The 20945-nt window shown below is 39.4% G+C and overlaps 1 protein-coding gene across 6 annotated transcripts in view; it reads left to right on the top strand.

The window, feature by feature from the left end:
- The window catches only part of FNDC3B (fibronectin type III domain containing 3B), a 361319-nt gene that overhangs the window by 172772 nt on the left and 167602 nt on the right, over window positions 1-20945 (top strand). For all 6 annotated transcript variants that reach the window (XM_045037264.1, XM_045037263.1, XM_045037265.1 and 3 more), the window contains one exon: window positions 19112-19188. In XM_045037264.1, coding sequence (XP_044893199.1) covers window positions 19112-19188 — 77 coding nt within the window. The remainder of the gene's footprint in view (window positions 1-19111; window positions 19189-20945) is intronic.

Raw genomic sequence — 20945 nt, 5'->3', positions numbered from 1 at the left:
GCGTCAGGCTCTGGGCTGATGGCTCGGAGCCTGGAGCCTGTTTCCGATTCTGTGTCTCCCTCTCTCTCTGCCCCTCCCCCGTTCATGCTCTGTCTCTCTCTGTCCCAAAAAATAAATAAAAACGTTGAAAAAAAAAAAAAAGATAACTAAATAAAACTTGGGCATTAACAATAATTCTTTTTCCAGAGTCTTTAGAGAGAAGATTTGTCTTTTAACTTCCTGGTAATTCTCATTCTGTAAAGCCCAGGTTAGGACTGCACATTGGCAGTTAAAATCGGAACTTTTATTTCCTTTCATTTGGCTGACACTAATAAGAATATTTAGATATGAGTACCTGGGAGCAAGAAAACAGAGGATATGATAAAGCACAAATTGAAGGAACCTGGCATTTCTTCCAACTACCAGAGAACAATAGTTCAAACATTAATTTACCATGTGGTTACAGCAATCGTAGGTTAGGTAGACATACTTCCTGTCCACTGTCAGAAATGGCTTCTTGAAAACATGAATAATAATACATGCATTTATCTTAAGCTCCTTCCCATATAGCCTTCATCCAGAGGTTGTGGGTAGGGGGGACAGGGTCAGGGGTAGGTAGGAAGCAAATGGAGAAGATGGAATATAATTTAATTTTTTAGAAGAAAGTATTAATCATTTATTGGTTATTATATCCCAAGAATTAATGAGACTAAGAGGGATGTAGAATGCTTTCAAATGTGGGATAAAACAATATTTTTCCTTAGGTTGAGACTGAGTTTTTGAAAACACATGTATTTGTAAGACATGGCATTTTAATACAAATCAGACGTATTGTAGAATTTATGGGATGTCAGAACTTTCCTAGCACTGTTTATACTCCATCTGCCCAGGGATGCCAAACTTTTTTTAAAGTAATTTTTGCTTTGCTAACCAATTGTGCTAAGACTTCTGAACCAATGGTTGTATGCGTTCAGAATATGAGGACCCTAGATTCATGGCTGATCTTAGAAATTACCTTCAATTTTAGATTTAGTGGGTAGTGAGACTGCCGGTCTCTTCGAGGGGATAATGACTCATCTTTTTGTAAATTTTAGATAATTAAGAAATTAATATAAAAATTCTTGGTATTTAAAGTAGGATGAAAGAATTGGTTATAGGAATATTGTATAAGAGATCAACTAAAGTGTGATGGATCCTCATTTGAAGTTAAAAGGAGAGAAGGGTCAGATACATGTGTTGAGGTGCTACTGTATCATTGCATTTTGAAAGTTTTGTGCAGGAAATGAATTTTTGTGGTTTCTGAGACACCAGACTTAAAGCTGGGTTTTTTGAATGATGCATGTTGGGCTGTTCACAACCAAATATTTTGATTGTGTCCGTGAAGCTCTTAACGTGCTCACTGGGCAACTTTGGACTGTTGGATAGCTCTCTAAGTTAGGTGTAAGAACTTGCTCATTTCTTTATTTATTCTCAAGCTGTATACTGTATTTCATTAATTTTTGAAAAGCACACTTTGGGACACCTGGGTGGGTCAGTCAGTTGAGCATCTGACTTTGGCTCAGGTCACGATCTCACGGTTCATGGGTTTGAGCCCCACATCGGGCTCACAGCTTTCAGCGCAGAGCCGCTTCCAATCCTCTGTCCTCCTCTCTCTCTGTCCCTCCCCCTCTCATGCTCTCTCTCTGACTCAAAAATTTTTTTTTTATTTTAATGAAAAGCGCTCACTTCCACTCCCATTTTAACATCTTTTAAAGTGTCAATCATCTTACAATTGATTGAATGTCAAAGGAATACAGTTTAGGCAGTGGTTTTTTGTCTTTTTTAGTAACATATAAAATCTTCTTGCATCTTTCCAATGATGTCCTAGATTTGGCAGAATAATATTTATAAAAGAATGACCCTGTAGTATACATAAAAAGATGCATCATTTTTTTCCCCTTCTTATTCTGCTGGATCAAAGTAGGGATTCCAGATTTGGACTGCTAATAAACACAAATGACTTTTGTTTTATTTTTCAAAAGGGTAATCCCTTTGTGACCCTCATCAGTTTAAGAGTTTTGTAAGTTGCTATAAACCCATAGCAATATGATTATACCACGAACAGTCTTCATGAAAAAACCCATACAGACTAAGGTAAAATGAAGAAACAAGTTCTCACAAAAGGAAAATTTTGTTTTTGAAAGTAAAAAAATCAAATAGAAGCAAGCATCTCTGAGTAAAACCTTTCCAGAATATTTCATGAATTATATTGGTACTTTCAAAAAAGTTCATGAAATTTAATTAGGGAAGTATTTACAGACACCCCCCTCCCCACTACATTATAAGCTGTTATATTTATTCTTAAGAGTCTACATTTTTGTGGTACTTTTAAAAAACTTTCTAGCCGTGTGTAAAAAATGAAAAGATTTCTTTATGTAAATACCCAAATGGGTGTGAATATTGAGGAGAATAAACTAAGTTTTAGGGAAGAAAGCATTCTTTTTCCTGTCTCCAATAAGAGAAATGTCAGCTAAGAAGTTATTTGCTTTTTAGATGGGTTTTCCATATGTAGAATCATTGTCATTTTTATTTTTTATTTCCGAGAGAGAGAGAGAGTACGCCCATGCGAGTGGGGGAGGGGGCAGAGAAAGAGGGAGAGACAGAATACCAGGCAGGCTCCATGCTCCTTGTGGAGCCTGACTTGGGGCTCCATCCCATAATCCTGGGATCATGACAGCTGTCAGACCCTAAACAACCTGAACCACCCAGGTGCCCCTTTTGTCATTATTTTTATATACATTCTTAGAGCTGAAATTTGCCACTGACACATGCAAAAATTGGGATTGAAGATGAGAAAGTATCTTGATTAAATCAGACTTGTCCTTTAGTGCTTGACTATTCTGTTACAGAAACTTTTGAATTACGGTTACAGATAATAAAACTGTTTCATGTGAAGTGAACTTTGTTATGATTTCATATGATAATATACATACACACACCCAAAAACCTATCTAAAAGATTTCCTACAACATAAGAATTACTCACAGCATATAAATATGAAATCTATTTAAATAGTGACTGTAGTGCTGACTTGAATACCAAATGATATCAATAACCTAGTGCAATTTAGTGAAAAAACAGTGACATCATGATCTCCTTCAGATTTGAACTTGTCAGTACCCTGTTTTCAACTCTGCCCAATGACAGTGGATTGAGTCCCCAAGTGCCCATGGGTTACCAGAGGGGTGGAAGATTTGACAGTTTATTCTCATTGGTCAGATGGTCATAGTGAGGGGGAGAGGTGGTTTGTTCCGGCCAATGAGTAGGCTAGTGCAATGATGGTAATCCACGTCTTGTACTTACAGAGTGATAGACTGCAGTGTTTCCAAAATCTGATTTTAAAAAAGGGCCTTAGAAAAGTAGATTATTAGAGTTACCCATGGGAATCCAGCTGGAAGTCTTTTATTTATTTATTTATTTTTTTTTGAGAGAGAGAGAGAGAGAGAGCGAGCGAGCGAGCAAGCGAGCACATGAGCAGGGAGGGGCAGAGGGAGAAGGAGAAGAAGAGAGAGAATCCCAAGTAGGCTCCACACTCAGTGAGGAGCCCAATACGAAGCTCCATCTTCCGATCCTGGGATCTTGACCTGAGCCATCCATCTTGACCTGGCTTGTACTGGAAGCCATTTTATAGAAAGAAATCCCAAGTGGATTTGTAGAAGAGGAGGTCTGATAAGATTTAACTCTCCAAGTATCTGAAGGGGTTGTTTTATGGGATTGAGGTTACATTTAGTCTGTTTGTTAGGAACAGAATTCAGATTTCTGTTTGTTAACAGGTTATTAAAAATAACAAAAATTCAACCTGGTAAATTAACAAAAAAATTTTTAAGTTTATTTATTGAGAGGGAGAAGGGGAGGGGGGCTGGGAAAAGGCAGAGAGAGAGAGAGAGAGAGAGAGAGAGAGAGAGAGAGAGAATCCCAAGCAGACTCTGTACTGTCAGTGCAGAGCCTGATGCAGAGCTCGAGCTCACAAACTGTGAGATCATGACCTGAGCTGAAATCAAGAAAGGGTCTCTTAACCGACTGAGCCACCCAGGAACCCCTCAACTGAGTAGATTATAGAGATCTAATTGGCATTATTAATCGATTAATGAAATGAGCAGCATCCCATCTAGCAAGTAGATGGGAACTCCAAAGAGGTGTAGAAAGGGAAAGGTTTTCAAAGCTAAGACAAGGGAATCATGAACAGAAGAATGTATTGTTTCAGTTGAGCTCATCTTCATTTGAGGACAGAAGGGTTTCAGTAGGGGGATTACATTATCTTCCTTTGAGGGATGAAGAGGGCCCACATGACAGATTACCTTATTGGTGCCGGCCAGAAAATTCCTGATTGACTGGTTAAAGGTTACATTCCTGAGGGGCTGAAACTGCAGCTAGGTTAGGTATTAAGTCTTGGTTTACAGATTTGGGGCTTTAACCCAAGTGACGCCATTTTGGGCCTGTGGTTTTCCTTTTAACAAAGGGAAAGCCATTTATCAGTTAAGGTTGCTAAAAAATGGAATCTGCTACATTTTGAGTAAGCAAACTCTACATTACTTGAAGTATTCTGTCCACTTGCTAGAGTTTCTTCAGCAGGTCACTCCTTAAAGGGGGAACTAGACTGGATAACCTTTAAGATCCTTCCCCACCCCGGGGGAATTCTGATTCTTTGATTTTGGCTGTCCACTAAAAACATTTCTAAAGAAGTTAATCAACTGCTCTACCTGTTTACCTCTTCTTAGGTAAGCTGAGTTTCATAGTAAACTACCACTGGTGGCCAGTATTCATGTAAATGAATGGATTGATTACATAGACTGCTTCTTCAGAAGCCTGTATTATTATTAGTCTGTATCATAGGAAATCCTGTGGTCATTTTGTTGTTGTCTTGCAGTATACTGATGGTTGCTTTATTATCATTAAACCTGGAGGAATAGTTCTTACCAAATTACAGTCATCTTTGTTGAAATATAATCAATTAAATACCCATCGATAGGATAAAATGTAACTCTGCTGTCTTGTTTTCCCTCTTCACTTTTAAATGTAGTGCTGAAATTAAAAGTCAGCTAAGCTTGCTTAAAGTAAGTACAGATGAGATGTGTTTTAAGGTTCTTGTATGTGCGTATTTTTTTCTTCCTTTTATTTATTGTGCTCTTTTTTTAAAAATCGTTTTTCTGTCTTATTGTTGTTTATTTACTTATTTTTGAGAGAAAGCGTACAAGCATGGGAGGGTCAGAGAGAGAAAGGGAGACACAGAATCCAAAGCAGGCTCCAGGCTTCAAGTTATCAGCACAAAGCCTGACCCGGGGCTCGAACTCACAAACTGCGAGATCATGACCTAAGCAAAAGTTGAAGTCAGGTGCTCAACCAACTAAGCCACCCAGGTGCCACTTTATTGTGCTTTTTCTAGGTCATTATTCCTGTGACTGGTCCATAGAGTACCTACATCAAAATCAATGCCATGTGTGGTTGGTGGGAGGTGGGGAGGAAGGGACAGGTAGCCAGCCTGTAAAGAAAAGCAGATTCCAGGGGCCTGGAAATTGGCATTTCCAAAAGACCTCAGAGATTCATTTCTCTTTCTTTCTTTCTTTCTTTCTTTCTTTCTTTCTTTCTTTCTTTCTTTCTTTCTTTCTTTCTTTCTTTCTTTCTTTCTTTCTTTCTTTCTCTCTCTCTCTCTCTCTCTCTCTCTCTCTTTTTTCTTTCTCTTTCTCTCTCTCTCTCTCTCTCTCTCTCTCTCTTTTTTCTTTCTCTTTCTCTCTCTCTCTCTCTCTCTCTCTCTCTCCCTCCCTCCCTCCCTCCCTCCCTCTCTCCCCCCCCCCTTTCCTTCTTTCTAGAGAATATGAGTGGGGAGGGGCAGAGAGAGACAGAGAGGGAGAGAGAGAATCCCAGGCAGGCTCTACACTGTCAGCACAGAGCCTGGTGGCAAGGCTTGATCTCCAGAGCTGTGAGATCATGACCGGAGCCGAAACCAAGAGTTGGATGGACGCTTAACTGATTGAGCCATCCAGGCGCCCCAGGCCTCAGGGACTCTAATGTAACTCACATTTGAGGCTCCTAGCTAGAAGGATTTTAGGGATTGTCAACCAACAGCTGTTTTGTAGAATCGCAAGCATAGACATAAATGACACCAGTGCCATGTAGCATATTACTGTTGAAGGAAACATAGAATTTATTAGGTTCCTTTTTTTTTTTTTTTCACTTTGTATTTGAAACTGTTGACATGAACAGTTAAGTGAATTGCCCAAGGCCTTGCAGATGGGAACCCGTGTCTCCACTGAGCACCACTTGGTTTGGGGGTGGGGAGTACATTGAAGAGAAGAGATTTTAAAAATTCCATTTGAAAGCTGAAATGAACCAGTGACCAGCCTCCTGTGATGCTTTTTATATGTTGCCATTTTAAATATCGTGTGTGTGCCGTCACCGCAGACCTTTTAATGTGTCAATTGAATTGGAAAACAATTCAGTTGAGATTAATTGGGGCCATAATATTTTCTAAGAGTGTAGTTTTCTGCCTGGTCTGTAGTTGTCCCCCGACTAAGTTCACCAGGTTGCTTTCTCTTCCTGCTTCCCCTACCCCTTCTTCCATGTTAGGTTATCTGTCTAGATCCTCCCCTCTTTTCAAAGAGAGGGTCAACTTTCTATCCCAAACTCTTCCTTTTCATTACCTGCCTTCACTTAGTTCTAGCAACACATTGCCCAACAGACCGGACCTCATACCTGTGGCCGGGAAATTTTGAATCAAATATTTTGACATTGTTTTCGTCTTCTAAAAGTGAACCTGGTACTCCTTGGTAAGTATGAGGCTGAAGGAGTGTCTTGTTGAACTTCAGGACAGGTGCACAGATATACATGGGGATTATTTTTATAGGTGAAATCAGGGGGAAGGGAAGTCACACAACAACAGTAGTTTCTCAAAGGCAGTGATGGAGCAAAAGACAAAAATTGACGCTCACAGTTCAGTCTGAATAGGAATGTCTAGAAAAGAAGGGGTACAGTCCTAATATTTTACCTTGAAGGGATTTATGACTTGTTCATGTTTTGCATATCACGCATATCTGCATGTGTTAATGGTCTTGTTTAACCACTGCTAGTACTAGATATGAGATTCCCATTTGGATGTAGTTTTGTTTTTATTGAACATGTTGATCAGTTTTCCTTCTCCCCTTCTTACCGATCCTCGGATGGTGTAGGCCTAGTCTTGGTCATTCCTGATTGGCAGACTGAGGGCTGGTAGGTGTCTGGATGAGATAACTTCAAAATAGATCCATTCTTTTGAGAAGCCTGCTGCTTTTTCAGCTTCGGAAAAAATAGCCGTGTATCAGTGGGGACACCTTCCTGGTAACCTGTTCCCTAAACATAGACCCTTTATTTTCCTTTGTCTCGGGCCCCCTTAGTGATGGGAGGGTTCATTCTTGAGAGTGAAATTGTAGCCTGTTCAGTCAGATTGTTTCTGTGGAACCAGTGTGCCAGGACTAGAAAGTATTTATGCCATAAAGCAGTCTGCTGCCCCTCAAACAGTAACTGTGTCAGCACATTTTTATAGCTGAGAAAATAGCTGGCCAGGGTGACCCAACCTTCCCACAGTTACTCACTCAGAGGTGTTTACTGACTGCCTTTGATCAGACTTCAAATGAGAGAGCCTAACCTATTTGTGGTGTTGTTTACCGTCAGTCCTCAGCCTGCCCTTTGTTTTTCACATACAAACAAAAGAGTGAAAGCAACAGGCTGTGTAAACATGGCTGGTGTATAGGAACTCTCATTTACTTTCCTGGCTTCCCTGGTGTGGTTTAGGTAAGGCAGAGACTAGAACTATAAATTGAACTTGTCATTTCAAAACCCCTTATTAGATCCCAGCCACCGGACAATTTAGAGAAGTTTTATTAGCAATCAAAACACTTTTGTAAAATTAAGTTAATTTCAGAAGATTGCTGGTCTTGGCTGTGAGAGACAATTTCCAGTCTGACATTGGGAACTTGTGAGTGAGGGAGCAGGCCTCCTAGCTTGGAGAGAAAATGGCGTCGGGCAGGTAAACCGTCATTGGTGTCTTATGAAACATTAAATTCCTTTTTTTAAATTCCATTTCCATAATAACTGTTGCTTTTTTGAAAGTAGTTCTGTTCCATGGATCTCGGATATTGCTCTCTTGCATTGAGATTTCAGGTGCGTGAGTTAAAAGAACTAAGCTAGTAAACCGTGTTGGGATGTTGTCAATAAAATGCCTTTAGAGTGTTGTCAAAGGCTTCCCTTTCTGGCAAGCTCTCTTGCAAGGGCAACTGCTACCCTGAGAATAGTTCAAGGGGATCCTCTTTGGTTTGGTTTGTAAACCTCATTAGAGCAATGGATAATTGCACTCCCCTCAATACATTGAGTAATGATACGTTGGTAAAGCTATACATCAGTATTATTTGTAATGCAGCTCTCAGGTGGGTGATGTTTTTAATGTTCTTTCATTTGTAACATGAATAATGTCCAGTGGCTTGTAAGGAATGAAATCACATATTGTTGTCTGGTTAATAATTGTAGTACTTTTTTCAGACTTGCCCCACTAGAGCATGACCTTGGAATTGTGAAGCAGAGCACAGATAGCATAGGAAGTGCATGCTTGCCCCTGAGTGCTTCACAAAGTTGTTATGCAAGAAACTATTTGCTGTCCTGTATTCTGCTCACTGTTCTGTCCCCCCCTGGAAGAGGAGGGCCTTGTGGCCAGCCATTTGGGATGGGAGTGGGGGTCTGGAAAAAAAGAGTGGACATTTTATTCATCCCTCGTCCCCTTTTAACCCTCCTGGAGAGCAGTGAAAACTGGTGAGAGAATGAAGGCAACCCCTTTAAAATCGTCAGGGCCACAGTGAATAAATTCTGCCCATTCCTGCTGGCACGTCCTCAGTTGCTCTCCTAGCCATCACCTTTTAATCAACAATCTTTCTGATCCTTTTCCCTATAAAATTAATAGCCTTTAATGCTTTTCTTTAAAAACAGCAGTTTGTGTCTTAGCTTGGGACATATAGAATGAAATTTAAAATACTCTGCTCTAAATAATTTTTACACTTAATGAGAACTGCTTGGGAGGGCTCCACTGGAATTATGCTCAGCTTTTTTGACTCACTGTTCTTGGTAACTCCCTCTTGAGTTTGTTACTAGTTGGAATACCAGCTGTTGGGTGAAGTGGTCCTCTTTACCATGTGTGGGGAAGGGACGAGGGTTCTCGCTAATGCTCTTGAGGGGCATGATAGAAAATATGCTGGGCTGGGGTGCCTGGGTGTCTCAGTCGGGTAAGCATCCGACTTTGGCTCAGGTCATGATATCATAGTCTGTGGGTTTGAGCCTCATGTCAGGCTCTATGCTTACAGCTCAGAGCCTGGGACTTGCTTCAGATTCTGTGTCTCCTCTCTCTGTCCCCCCCCCCCCCCCCCCCCCGCCCCACACTCTGGTGCGCGCACGCGCTCTCTCTCTCTCTCTCTCTCTCTCTCCCCCCCTCCCCCTCCCTCCCTCTCTCAAAAATAAATAAACATTAAAAAAAAGAAAGAACATATGCTGGGAAAGAAGACTTTGAAATAAAGTGCTTAATGCCCTTTTTGATACCTTTAACTTTGCTGCTAATATTTGCAGAGGCTTTTCTTTTTAAAATATCAGAAACCTGGGGCACCTGGATGGCTCAGTTGGTTAAGCAGCCAACTTCAGCTCAGGTCATGATCTCACAGTTTCGTGGGTTCGAGCTCCGCATCGGCCTCTGTGGTGACAGCCTGGAGCCTGCTTTGAATTCTGTATCTCCCTCTCTCTCTCTCTCTGCCCCTCCCCAGCTCGCACTGTGTCTCCTTCTCTCTCAAAAATAAAATAAAAAATGTTAAAAAAAATTTTTTTAAAATACCGGAAACCCTTTCTCAGTATTATTGAGTTGTATTTGTATCATTCCTGAGAGCTTTGAAGTTTATATTATAAAGTTCTGGTTTAAGTATAAATAAGCAAATCCATGGGTTATCTGCCATTAAAACCTACATTACAAATCAAAACAAAGACAGACTGAATCTCCGTGTTCATTTAGATAGTTGAATTAGCAGGGTAATATTGGATGTGTTTCCTCTGTAGACTGGTAACATATATTCCATATTTGGATAAGACAGTAAAGGTGAACTTGAAAGCAGGGCCAAGAGACCTTGGGAGGTCGAGCTTCAGCATCAGTTGTGAACACACTGTTTTCTGTTTTTGTTTTGTTTTGTTTTCCCAAAGAGCAACTTCTTGAACTATTTCTCATAGGCCTTCTATGTAATTCTTTAATCATTTCTATTGCTAGACCAGAGTTGCACCAAATAGTCCCGCTGCTTGAGCTGTCTGGGCTATATGCCTGGCTCCATGCTGAGCTACAGAGTGTCTGTCACAGAAGCCTCAGGCCAAACGCAGGACACGAAGCTGGGCTCCCCCCTCCCCCCACGCACTTCTGTGCACCTGCGCATTACTCATTCTGCATGCCATTCTCTCCGTAATTAAGAACAGAAATGCTTGTTCTCTTCAATGTCATTGTGTCCTTGGCATCCTGCACGGGCTCTGGCAACTAGACCGGGTTCAGCAAAGGTTTATTGAACTGAACAAAGCAACAATCAAGAGTTGTAAAATCAGGAGGGGAGGGCTGTGTTACCGGCCTCTCAAGGTACTAGTATCTTGGACAGTTTTAGTGTGCATTTCTGAAGCCCTGAATTTAAATCAAGTTCTTTTTAAAACTGTTAGATCATCATGCCTATTGTGAATGGATTCACCAACTGATTTGACTCTTGATTGCCCCAGTCACTGAGAGTTTTCAGTGCTTCCCTTCCACACCCCATGGATAATTTTTATCTTCCAGTTCTAGAGCTCTTGGCCTCTAATAAAACAATTGCTGCTTATTTATAGTAGTTTATTGTTAACATACGTGTTGTAAAATCCTCTCTGTTGCTTTTAATTCCTTATGGCATCTCGTACGATAAGGGTTTATGGAGTTCAATAAAATATTAACTCTGATCACACAGTAATTATGTGGATTTTATTAGCATTTAGGCCTTAAAACAACTTGATAAGGTAAATTGGCTAGATATATCTTAGTTTTATTGAAATTGTAGAAATTTGGGATTTGGGCAGTTTAGTCTCATGTGAGAATTAAACCCTTGTCTTCCAATTCCCGATGCCCTTATAACAGCTAAGTAGGAAAACAAGTTCCAAGAGAAACATTTGGAAAGGAAAGACTTGCATTTCAAATCGGCAAAGCAGGCCAGATAACTAACAAAGCACCTCCTTGTGTGTTGAAATGGTTAAGTGATAAGAGGTGGTGACCCATTATTTATGAATCCTATCAGTAATTCAGTTTTGGTTCTTGGTGGAGTGGTTGACTACAAGATTTCAGCAGGAATGTTTAGTCATTAGGCAATTTGTTGTTAAGGTCACTTGCTACTTTTAAGGACAATGGCTGAGCCAGACTAGAAATTCTTGTAATGAAGCCAGTGTCAGAGACAAGTGGGGGATCGACTTGCAGAAAACAAGGGCTGATCCTTTGATTTAGAGCTGTCTCAGGACTTTTGAAAGTTAGGCACACCCAACTTTCTAAGGTTTCCTAGAAATTAGGGAAAGATAACAGGTAATTTGGGGAGAGGTAGAGAGCTAGGAATAGGATGGAGAAGTAGATAACTCTGGGAAAGCATGCATCCTTCCCTTTTTAAATTTTGGTTCTTATTTTTAAATCACAATTAATATAGCTTGAATATATTACATTTTTTTAATGGAGGATACTATTTCCAAGGTACAGAATGCGAATGTGTTTTTAGAAGAAAAAAATGTCAAGAACAAAACAATTAACTTGCTCATTTGAGAAACTGTAATTCTTTCTTTGTCTCTGTGGTGAATGATTGCACACTATTAATCTCTTTATTCATACAGTATTTTTCTTCTAGCAGCACAGTGGTAAAGTTGCTTTTCAAATACCGTTACTTGACCAGGCACCGTGCTAGGGTATCTTACATACGTTACATCTTGCAGTCCTCAGGACAACCTTGAAAATAGCCTTTGTCGTCCCTTTTTTTAAGTCAGAAATGTGCTAACCAGAGAGATTTTAAGAAACTTGCCCAAGGTCATGCTAGACTGTGATAAGGTTCATTCAAACCCAGGCCTCCTTAGATTCACGACTTTTTCTTCCTCACGCTGTTCAGATTCTGCTGCTCCCAGCCTGTTTCCTCTCTGGCAGAATGCCTCTGGGAAGAAGTAGTTCCAGGTTAGAGAGACCAGCCTATCTGAGCCATGGAAATGTGCCATCTATACCTGGCTTCTGTATGAAAATTACACCTAACGGAAAAATGACTTAGCAGCGTTTTAAGGAACAACAAAATTTACTCCAGAAGGAAAGTAAAATTAGAAGCGACTAAATCTACTCTACCAAATCCAGAGGGCCCTTTAAATGCTTATTTCTGTAATTACTAATGTGTCCAGGGGTTGATAATCTTTTAAAATCTTGCTGAATTTAGACAGTGCCTGAAATGCCTCCTTGCATTTGTTTATATGTCCGTATCCCCATAATTAGACTATCAGTCCTTTGAGGATGGAGAATGTATCTTACTGGTCTTTGCATAGCACAGCATCTTGAAATAGCATCCTCCCAAATACAAATGTATGAGGAATGAAAATGTCCTCTAGGAGACTTCTACTCTGTTGCTTTTCGATAATTTGTTAGTAACTCCAGTTTTACTATCTCCCCCCCCCCGCCTTTTTTTTTGGTTATATGCTCATCATCTTAAAAAAATGAAGTGAAATTCACATAACATAAAGTTAACGCTTTTAATTCATTGGCATTTAGTAAATTAGTAAATTCACTGTGCTGTGTAATCACTAGTTCTATTCTGAAACATTTTCATCTTCCCTAAAAGAAACCCTGCACCCAGTAAGCAGTTTCTCTCTAGATCCCTCCCCCCCGCCCCCAGCCCTTAGAAACAACAAATTTGAGTTCTGTCTCTTTTGATTTACTTATTCTGGATATTTCATATAAATGGAATTATATATAATATGTGATCTTTTGTGACTGGCTTTCACTTAACATAATGTTTTCAAGTTTCATCCACATTGTAGCGTATTTGATTCCTTTTTATGGCTGAATAATATTTCTTTGTATTCTGTCATATTTTATTTATCCATTCATACTTGAATGGACCTTTTGGCTCTTTCCATCTTTTGGTTTTTGTCAGTAGTACTGCTGTGAATGTGTGTGTATATGTCTTTGAGTTCCTGTTTTTGATTCTTCTGGTTATATACCAAGGAGTTATATTGATGGGCCATATGGTAATTTTATGTTGAAATTTTTGGAGAAGCACCAAACTGTTTTCCACAGGGACTCTACCATTTTACATTCTTACCAGCAGTGTACAAGAATTCCAATTTCTCCACATCCTCCCCAACACTTATTTTCCATTTTTCTGAGAATAGCCATTGGAGTGGGCGTAAAGTGGCACCTCATTGTGGTTTTAATTTGTGTTTCCTTAATGACTAATGATGTTGAACATGTCATGCTTGTTGGCTGTTTGTATATCTTCTTTGGTGTAATGTCTATTCAAGCCTTTTGCCCATTTTTAAATTGGGCTGTTTACTTTTTTATTGCCTTGTAAGAATTCTTTATATATTTGGGATGCAGGTCTCTTATCAGATATATGACTTGTAAATATTTTTCCTCATTCTGTAGTTTGTGAGTTCACTTTCTTACAAATGTCCTCTGCACCAAAGTTTTTAATTTTGATGAATTCCAGGTTTTTTGTTGTTGTTCTTGCTTGTGCTTTTGATATCAGATCTCAGAATTCATTGTCCAATTCAACATCATGAAATGTAGCCTGTCTCCTTCTAAGAGTTTTATGGTTTTAGCTCTTGTATGTAGGTCTCTGATCCATTTTGAGTTAAGTTTTGTATATGATGTCAAGTAGAGGCCCAAATTTATTCTTGTGTCTGTTTGGGGCATTTGGCAATTCCATATGAATTTGAGGATTAGCTTTTCCATTTCTGCCCAAAAGGCCACTGGAATCTTGATGGAGACTACATTACCTGTGTGATCACTTTGAGTAGCCATCTTAACGATATTAAGTTTCCATCCCATGTCTTCATTTAGGTGTTCTTTAGTCCCACTTAGGTCTTTATTTCAGTAATGCAGTTTAAGTGTCAAAGTTTTTCACCCCCCTTGGTTACATTTATTTCTTAGATATTCTTTTGGATGCTGTTGTAAATGGAATTGGTCTTTTGAAATTTCTTTTTCAGATTGTTCATTGCTGGTGTATAAAAACTCAATTGAGTTATGTGTTGCATTGTACCCTGCAAATTTACTGAATTCATTTATTAGCTCTAGTAATTTTTTATGGAATCTTTAGGATTTTCCTCATACAGGATTATGTCATCTGTGGGTAGATCTGGTTTTACTTCTTCCTTTCCAATTTGGATGCCTCTTCTTCCCCCCAACCCCCCCCCCCCCCATTGTCCTGTTGAATAGTGGTGACGAAAGTGGGCATTCTTGTCTTGTTCCTGATGTTTCGGGGGGTGGGGGGTGGAATTTCAGTCTCTACCCATTAGGTATGATGTTAGCTGGGGGTGCTTATCATCTTTTAACCCACTAAATCATAGGTTATCAACGTGTGGCCCCTGGACAGCAGCATGTGTATCACCTGAAAACTTGGTAGAAATGCTAATACTTGGCACCTGCCCCAGACCTTCTGATTCTGAAACTGTGGGAAGCAGAGGTTAGAAACTAGATTTAAGAAACACTCCAGATGATTCTGGTATACACTAGATTTTAAGTTTCTTTGAAGTTAGGATGTTTGTTTTGAGGACCTGTGCCTTATTTTTTTGTATTCCTTTTCATTCTCTTGTGCGATTAATCAGTGTGGAATAATTTTAAAAAATGAAAATAAGAAAAAGAAAGTTGGGGCGCCTGGGTGGTTCAGTTGGTTACGTGTCTGACTTCGGCTCAGGTCATGATCTCACGATTCTTGAGTTCTAGCTCCATGTCTGGTTCTCTGCTGTCAGCACAGATCCCGCTTCAGATCCTTTGTCTTCTTTTCTCTCTGCCCTTCCCTGGCTTGTGCTCTGTCTCTCTCAAAATAAATAAATAAGCTTAAAAAAAAGGAAAAAAAGAAAATGTCAAAAGTTTCCCAAAGTGCCTGCACAATCTCTTATTTTGTCTACATGTTTTGAGCCACCATAAATAATTGGAAATTCATTATTAGACATTTACAAAATTCATCAGAAAACCTCACATTTCATATTCAGTCTTAGATCAATGACAAGCAGCACAGTGCACTTTGATGTAGACCATTTGTTCTGATAGTGACTTGCACTATAATTATCTGCTTACCTGCTAGCTAGGGACTTATCCTTCGGACTACTGCTGGCAAGAATTTCTCTTTTGGCTATTTAGAAAGACACGAGGGTCACTTTTATAGGGTTTATTGGATTTTATCACATCATTATTTTTGCCTTTGCTTTTATTTTTCTCAGTTTCTTTTATCTTGCTATGTTGTGATTTTAGCCCCCTTACATCTTTTTTGAACAAGACAATATTTAACTATTAAGATAAGAATGTGATCTATTGCTACTAAGGACTATTGTTGAAAATAGCCATTTGGGCACACAGTATCAGTTTATAGACAAATACACTAAGTGTGTTTAGTCACTGCTTATTTACCTATTGGTGAATACTCCGCTTTTTAAAATACCATTTAAAATTGTCCAAAATCGTGGGATAGTTATTTATTTATAGCTGGCCTTTTTCTAAAGCTGGTTTAAATGATAATTTATACCCTGCGTTCCAATTTTCCACCACTCTTACGTGTCTGACCCTCCTTTGTATGCTCAGCTCAAGTCCATCTAGTTAACCTTGCCCCCAGAATGGGCGAAGGTTCTGAGTATAGCATCAGAGCATGGGTTATATACACGTGTGTGAGCTCTGGGGGTCGCTGGTAGCAGGAGGAAGCACAGAGTGAAGCAGAAGCAGAATGTCCTCACAGCCTTGGCAGGAGCTCAGAATCTCTCCATGGACATGTGTGGTCCTAAAAATACAACACTGGGCTTTCCTTCAGTCTCTTTGATGTGGGAGTATAGTCCTTGCATCATTGTAGGAATTACTGTTGATTGACTACACTGCTCTCCAGCCTTTCTTGTTCAAGGTTTGCTATAAGCAAATGAAAAATCATTAACAAATGCTAGCAGACTTCTAAGATGGTAGACCATGCACTTGCATATTGCAGTTAAATTTTTTAATGACTGTAAACAATCATGGTTCTTATTAGTGTTTCACATCTTGTTCAGTGGGGGGAAAATAGGAATTCTTGACATTTGAAGTCATAGGCTAAAACCTGAAATTGATCAAATTACCCAAGGCATTTTTTTCATGGGGTTACTTGGCTCTTAGCAAACATTCTTCTTCCATTCTAAAAATTGTGCATGTGACATTTTTCATCTGTCTATGGAAGAGTTCATGCGGTCTCTAGCTGGGCTTGCTTCTTAATTACGTTCCCTCCAAAAGAAATCTGACCATAGTTTGGAAGTACTGTGTATATGTGTTTACTTTTGTTTTTAGATTATTTGACGTATACATATCTGTGCATATCTACCTATATGTAACGTAAGTGTTTAATTAAAGCTTCCAAATACATAAGAAATTCAAAATTTTTTTGAAAAGTTTTAATAGTTCAGTGCTTTCCCAATATAGTCAGAGAAGGGATTGGTTTGAGAAAAGTGTGTGGCTCCCTCCTCCTTCCCCCAATATATCAAGTGTTAGTTTGAACAAGAAAAGAATAATTTTCAGCATATTCTAAGAGCTGTATCATTTAAGTCTTGTGTGTTGATTAAAGGGTATTGATTAAAAAATCAAAACAACCTAGTAGTCCTAGAAGTTTAGTAAGAGCACTTTGTTTTCATTAGGGAAGGGTAGTAATAATATCAGGGGGGTTCTCAAACACAAACAGTTCAGCAGAGGCAGTAAACTCACTGATTAGGAGATCAGTATTTGGAGAAACTTTAACTTCTCATACCACCATTGTGAATGGATTTCATTTTGCTAGCTCTTACGCTCCTAAATGCCTGTGGGTATGGCGGTGTATTTCAGAAAGGAGAAGAACCTTGGGGTTCCAAGGCACAGCTGAGTTTTGGGAGCCATCACTATATATTTTGCAATGCCCTTTGAAAGGGTTTGAGGACAGTGACAAGAGGAAGGGGGAACAAGCATGTTAAAGTCATTTGGCTACTTTCGAAATCAAGGCGGGGAAGAAAACATTTTCTGGCTGTAAATCACTTAGTTGTCCTACACGCTTTAAAGCATTTTATACAAATGACTTTAACAGTTTTAGGGGTCATGTCTGGGGTTAAGAGACTGTTTGCCTGGTGTATATTTCAATGATTAAAAAGCAATATTTTATGGAGATGGTACCATTTCTGTTCACAGTCTGTACTGTGAAATATTTGATATTTATCTGATAAGCAAGGTTTGCCTCTCAAGTCAATAATACATCAAATGTATTCTTGTTGATTTTGTGTTACAGGAACATGGACTATTTAAAAAAAAATTGTACTCAGTGTAATTGTAACAAACAAGACAAAGCAGAAAGTTACAAATCAACAGAAAAAAATTGTAACGATTTTGATGAGCCGTTACTGTGCTATGCAGTGCTCTAAGCACTTTTTCCCGTATTATTGAACTTAGTCTTTAAACCCAACCTAGTGAGGTAGGAATTGTTATTCTCGTTTGTAACTGTTGAGAAGTGAGACTCAGAAAGTCTAAATGAATTGTCTAAGGTCACACACCCAGTGTGAATAGTGAGCTAGGGACTGAAACCAGTCAGAGGCCATGCTTTTAACACCTGCTTATAAAGCTGAGTGCATTAACCCTTAGGTTTCACAGACAGTGCTCAGGCTAAGGCTGAAATACTTGCCGATGTGTTTTTTTAAGTGAGTCAAATAAAAATTTAGTAAATGCCTAAATGTCTTGATGGCTGGGGCCAAAATGCTGAGGCTGAAGAGAACGATGGATTTGGAAGATGATTTGGAAAGTGCCTTCAGTGGCTGGTGGTTGGATTAGTTTAAGTCGCACTTAAAAATGGAATGGGGTCATGCAATTATCCACTCTCATGTCGTCGTTGTCTTTTGCTTTCATTGATTTGCCAGTGTGTTAGCATGTGCATTACTGCTGTGGTTTTGTATGTGTTCAGAACTTACCACATAGTTTAGTTGCTTGGTATATTGTCCATGGAGCTGGAGTGAATGCTATAGTCATATGGAGCTTTACGTGAATATTAGCATCTTTTCTGCCTTGCTCCTAGTTTTTACCCTGTACTTGCAGACCTGCTGATAGGCACCCAGTATCCTTGTCCCTCCACACACCCTGCACTGGCCTCCCCTGCAAAGTATTTATAACACTGGATTGTACTCGCAGGTGAAAGGTGCATTATGCTTCCAGAGTAAATGTAGCACTGGGTAGTGGGATCTGTCTTCTTTTGCCAAGAAAAGTGTTGTCTTTCTCTTGGTTTTTGTTACAGCCAAACAATTTTAATTGCCCACAGCACAACACACTTTAGGAGAAAGCAAATAAACAACACAGGGCACTTGGAGCCAGGAAGTCGCATCTCAGACTGGAAACACAGCTTCGGACGGACATTTGGGCAGTGGGTTGCTAAATAGGGCAGCCAGCTACCAAACTAAAAACCAGTGACCGTGAGCTTCTTGCACTTCTAGGGAAATCATTTAATCACAGGGTCATTGGAAGGGTGTTAGAAGTTGATTTTAACCTTATGATGATCAGTTTCTTTGTAATTAAATATTAACTCAAACTATGTCTTCGGTAACTAACTTCAGTAACTGCTACTCTTTGTTTTCCGTAGACATGTGGTTAACGTTTATTGAATTTAATATTTTGAAAATAACGTCTTGTTAACTGAATGCTTTACTTTGAAATAATCCAGGTAAATTTGACACGAGTGTTCCTGATAATGCCTGCTTTTACAGTAGGATCTATTTTTTTTTCCTTAAAAATAGTCCAAGTAATTAATTCTCTTCAGTTTTGATAATATTTTTAAAACACCAATATCATTTTGAATAATGTGTGTTTCTTCAACTCTTGATATCTTACTCTTGTCTCTTATAGGACCTGCTGAAGTTCCCATGATGTCACCTAATGGATCCATTCCCCCCATCCATGTGCCTCCAGGTTACATCTCACAGGTAAACATTGGATGGACTTCTCCGCTCATTATGGGCACTGTCGTTGTTTCAAGAGAATATATGCTACAACTTAAAAACTTACCTCAAAGTTAATTTCGTTAGGGTAATGCTAGAGTTGCCATCATTTTTGTAGCACCACATAGTCCTTCCCAAATCTTGCCTCTTAACTGGCCGGGGGGCCAGAGAGAGAGAAACACAGTAGGACGCCTAGGCTGTCCTCAGCCAAGGTGCGTTGACACCTGATTATGCCGGAGAGATTTCCTTATCTCTGTACCACAATTTGCTGGAAAGAAAGAATTGGTAGATAGGTTTAATTAGTAAAAATACCAAAGGAGACATTGTTAGAGCAAATAGGGTCTGCCCCTCTATGATTGGAGTCTCATTTCTCTGCAGTGTGTCCTCACCTGGGCTTGGTGAATTGTTGAGTATGATGAGGGGAGAACTTGGCTGCTGTTGTACTTAGATTTCTCCGAGATATAATTTTTCTTAGTAAAATAGCAATAGCAATTTAAAAAGTGATAGCGGTTTTGGAGGTACGTGGGAAGGGTTAGGAAAGAAGTCAGGATAAATGCTGAAGGAGAAACCAGACAAAGTTTACGACGCTCAGGGTGCCTGGAACGTGGATGTCTGTACAGACTTTCATTTTGTCCTGTGCTCACTGCAGGATGAGCACGTCCCTTCTCTCCCGGTACAGCTTCCTTTCCAGATGCCGAATTGACTGTTTTTCTCTCTGCCCATTTTGTTCTTTCTTTGTGCGCTTATGAGAGCATTCTGTGCTCCTTAGGAAAAAAAAAAAAAATCCAGAAAAGACAGGAGAGAATAGAAAAGAAAATATTTATAATTTTACTACCCCTGGAAGAGAATCATTGCATTAACATTTTTTGGATTATATTCTGGATTTTGTCCCTTTCTATTCTTCCTCTGTCTGCTTTTAAAGTGGTTTAAAATCTGTAATTTTCAGTTTTTAATGATTTTGTTAGGGTGAAAAAAATTGGCAGTTACATAGGAAAATTGCTAAAGTGCAGGCAGGAATCAAAGATTTATCCTTCTCTGATGTTAAAACTTAGCCGTTTCTTCACTGTCTGAGCCATAGTGCAGCCACTATAATTTCATTTTTTCCATCCCTACTTTTACATGAGCCAATTTGACATCTTTTTTTTTTTTTTTTTTGAATAGTCAAAATGTCGGCCAGTTTCCCCACTGTTGCAAATAAATGACTTGTTTTACACAAGTCTTTGTAAATAAGAATCGGTAGAAGGAGAAAGGGTGCAGAGCAGGCCCCTCCAGCCAGGACACGCAATGATGGATCACGTTCACGTCACCAGTCAATTAACAGAAAAGGACAGGAATGTAGAATTCCATTATGTCTCCTCATTTATTTTGAGGAAGTGTTTCATTCCATTGAACCGTGTACAGTTCTCACAATTGTGACAGCAGAAATAACACCTCCTTTCACACACTAAAGGTCCATTTAAGGAATAGCAGTTAAAAGTTGGGACATTCTAGGGCAGAGAAGCTCCAGTGTGCTTTTCCTTGCTAGTGGTGTGTTCCTGTGATTGCACTCACTGCAAAACGTTTATTTGGCAGTCCTAGGAAAAACAGAAAAATTTTTAGCCCGTGGTATATTTCTGATTCCCTGAAAACTTCTATAGAGAATCCGGGTAGAGGGATTAATAGCAGAACTGTAAACTCGCTTTCATAAAACTGATGATAGAAACGTAGTGCGATACTTTCTCAAGTGAGAATTAGGGCAGAAA

Source organism: Felis catus, chromosome C2 (genome assembly GCF_018350175.1).
Source record: "Felis catus isolate Fca126 chromosome C2, F.catus_Fca126_mat1.0, whole genome shotgun sequence".
Taxonomy (NCBI): Eukaryota; Metazoa; Chordata; class Mammalia; order Carnivora; family Felidae; genus Felis; species Felis catus.
This window is presented reverse-complemented; position numbering and strand designations above follow the sequence as displayed.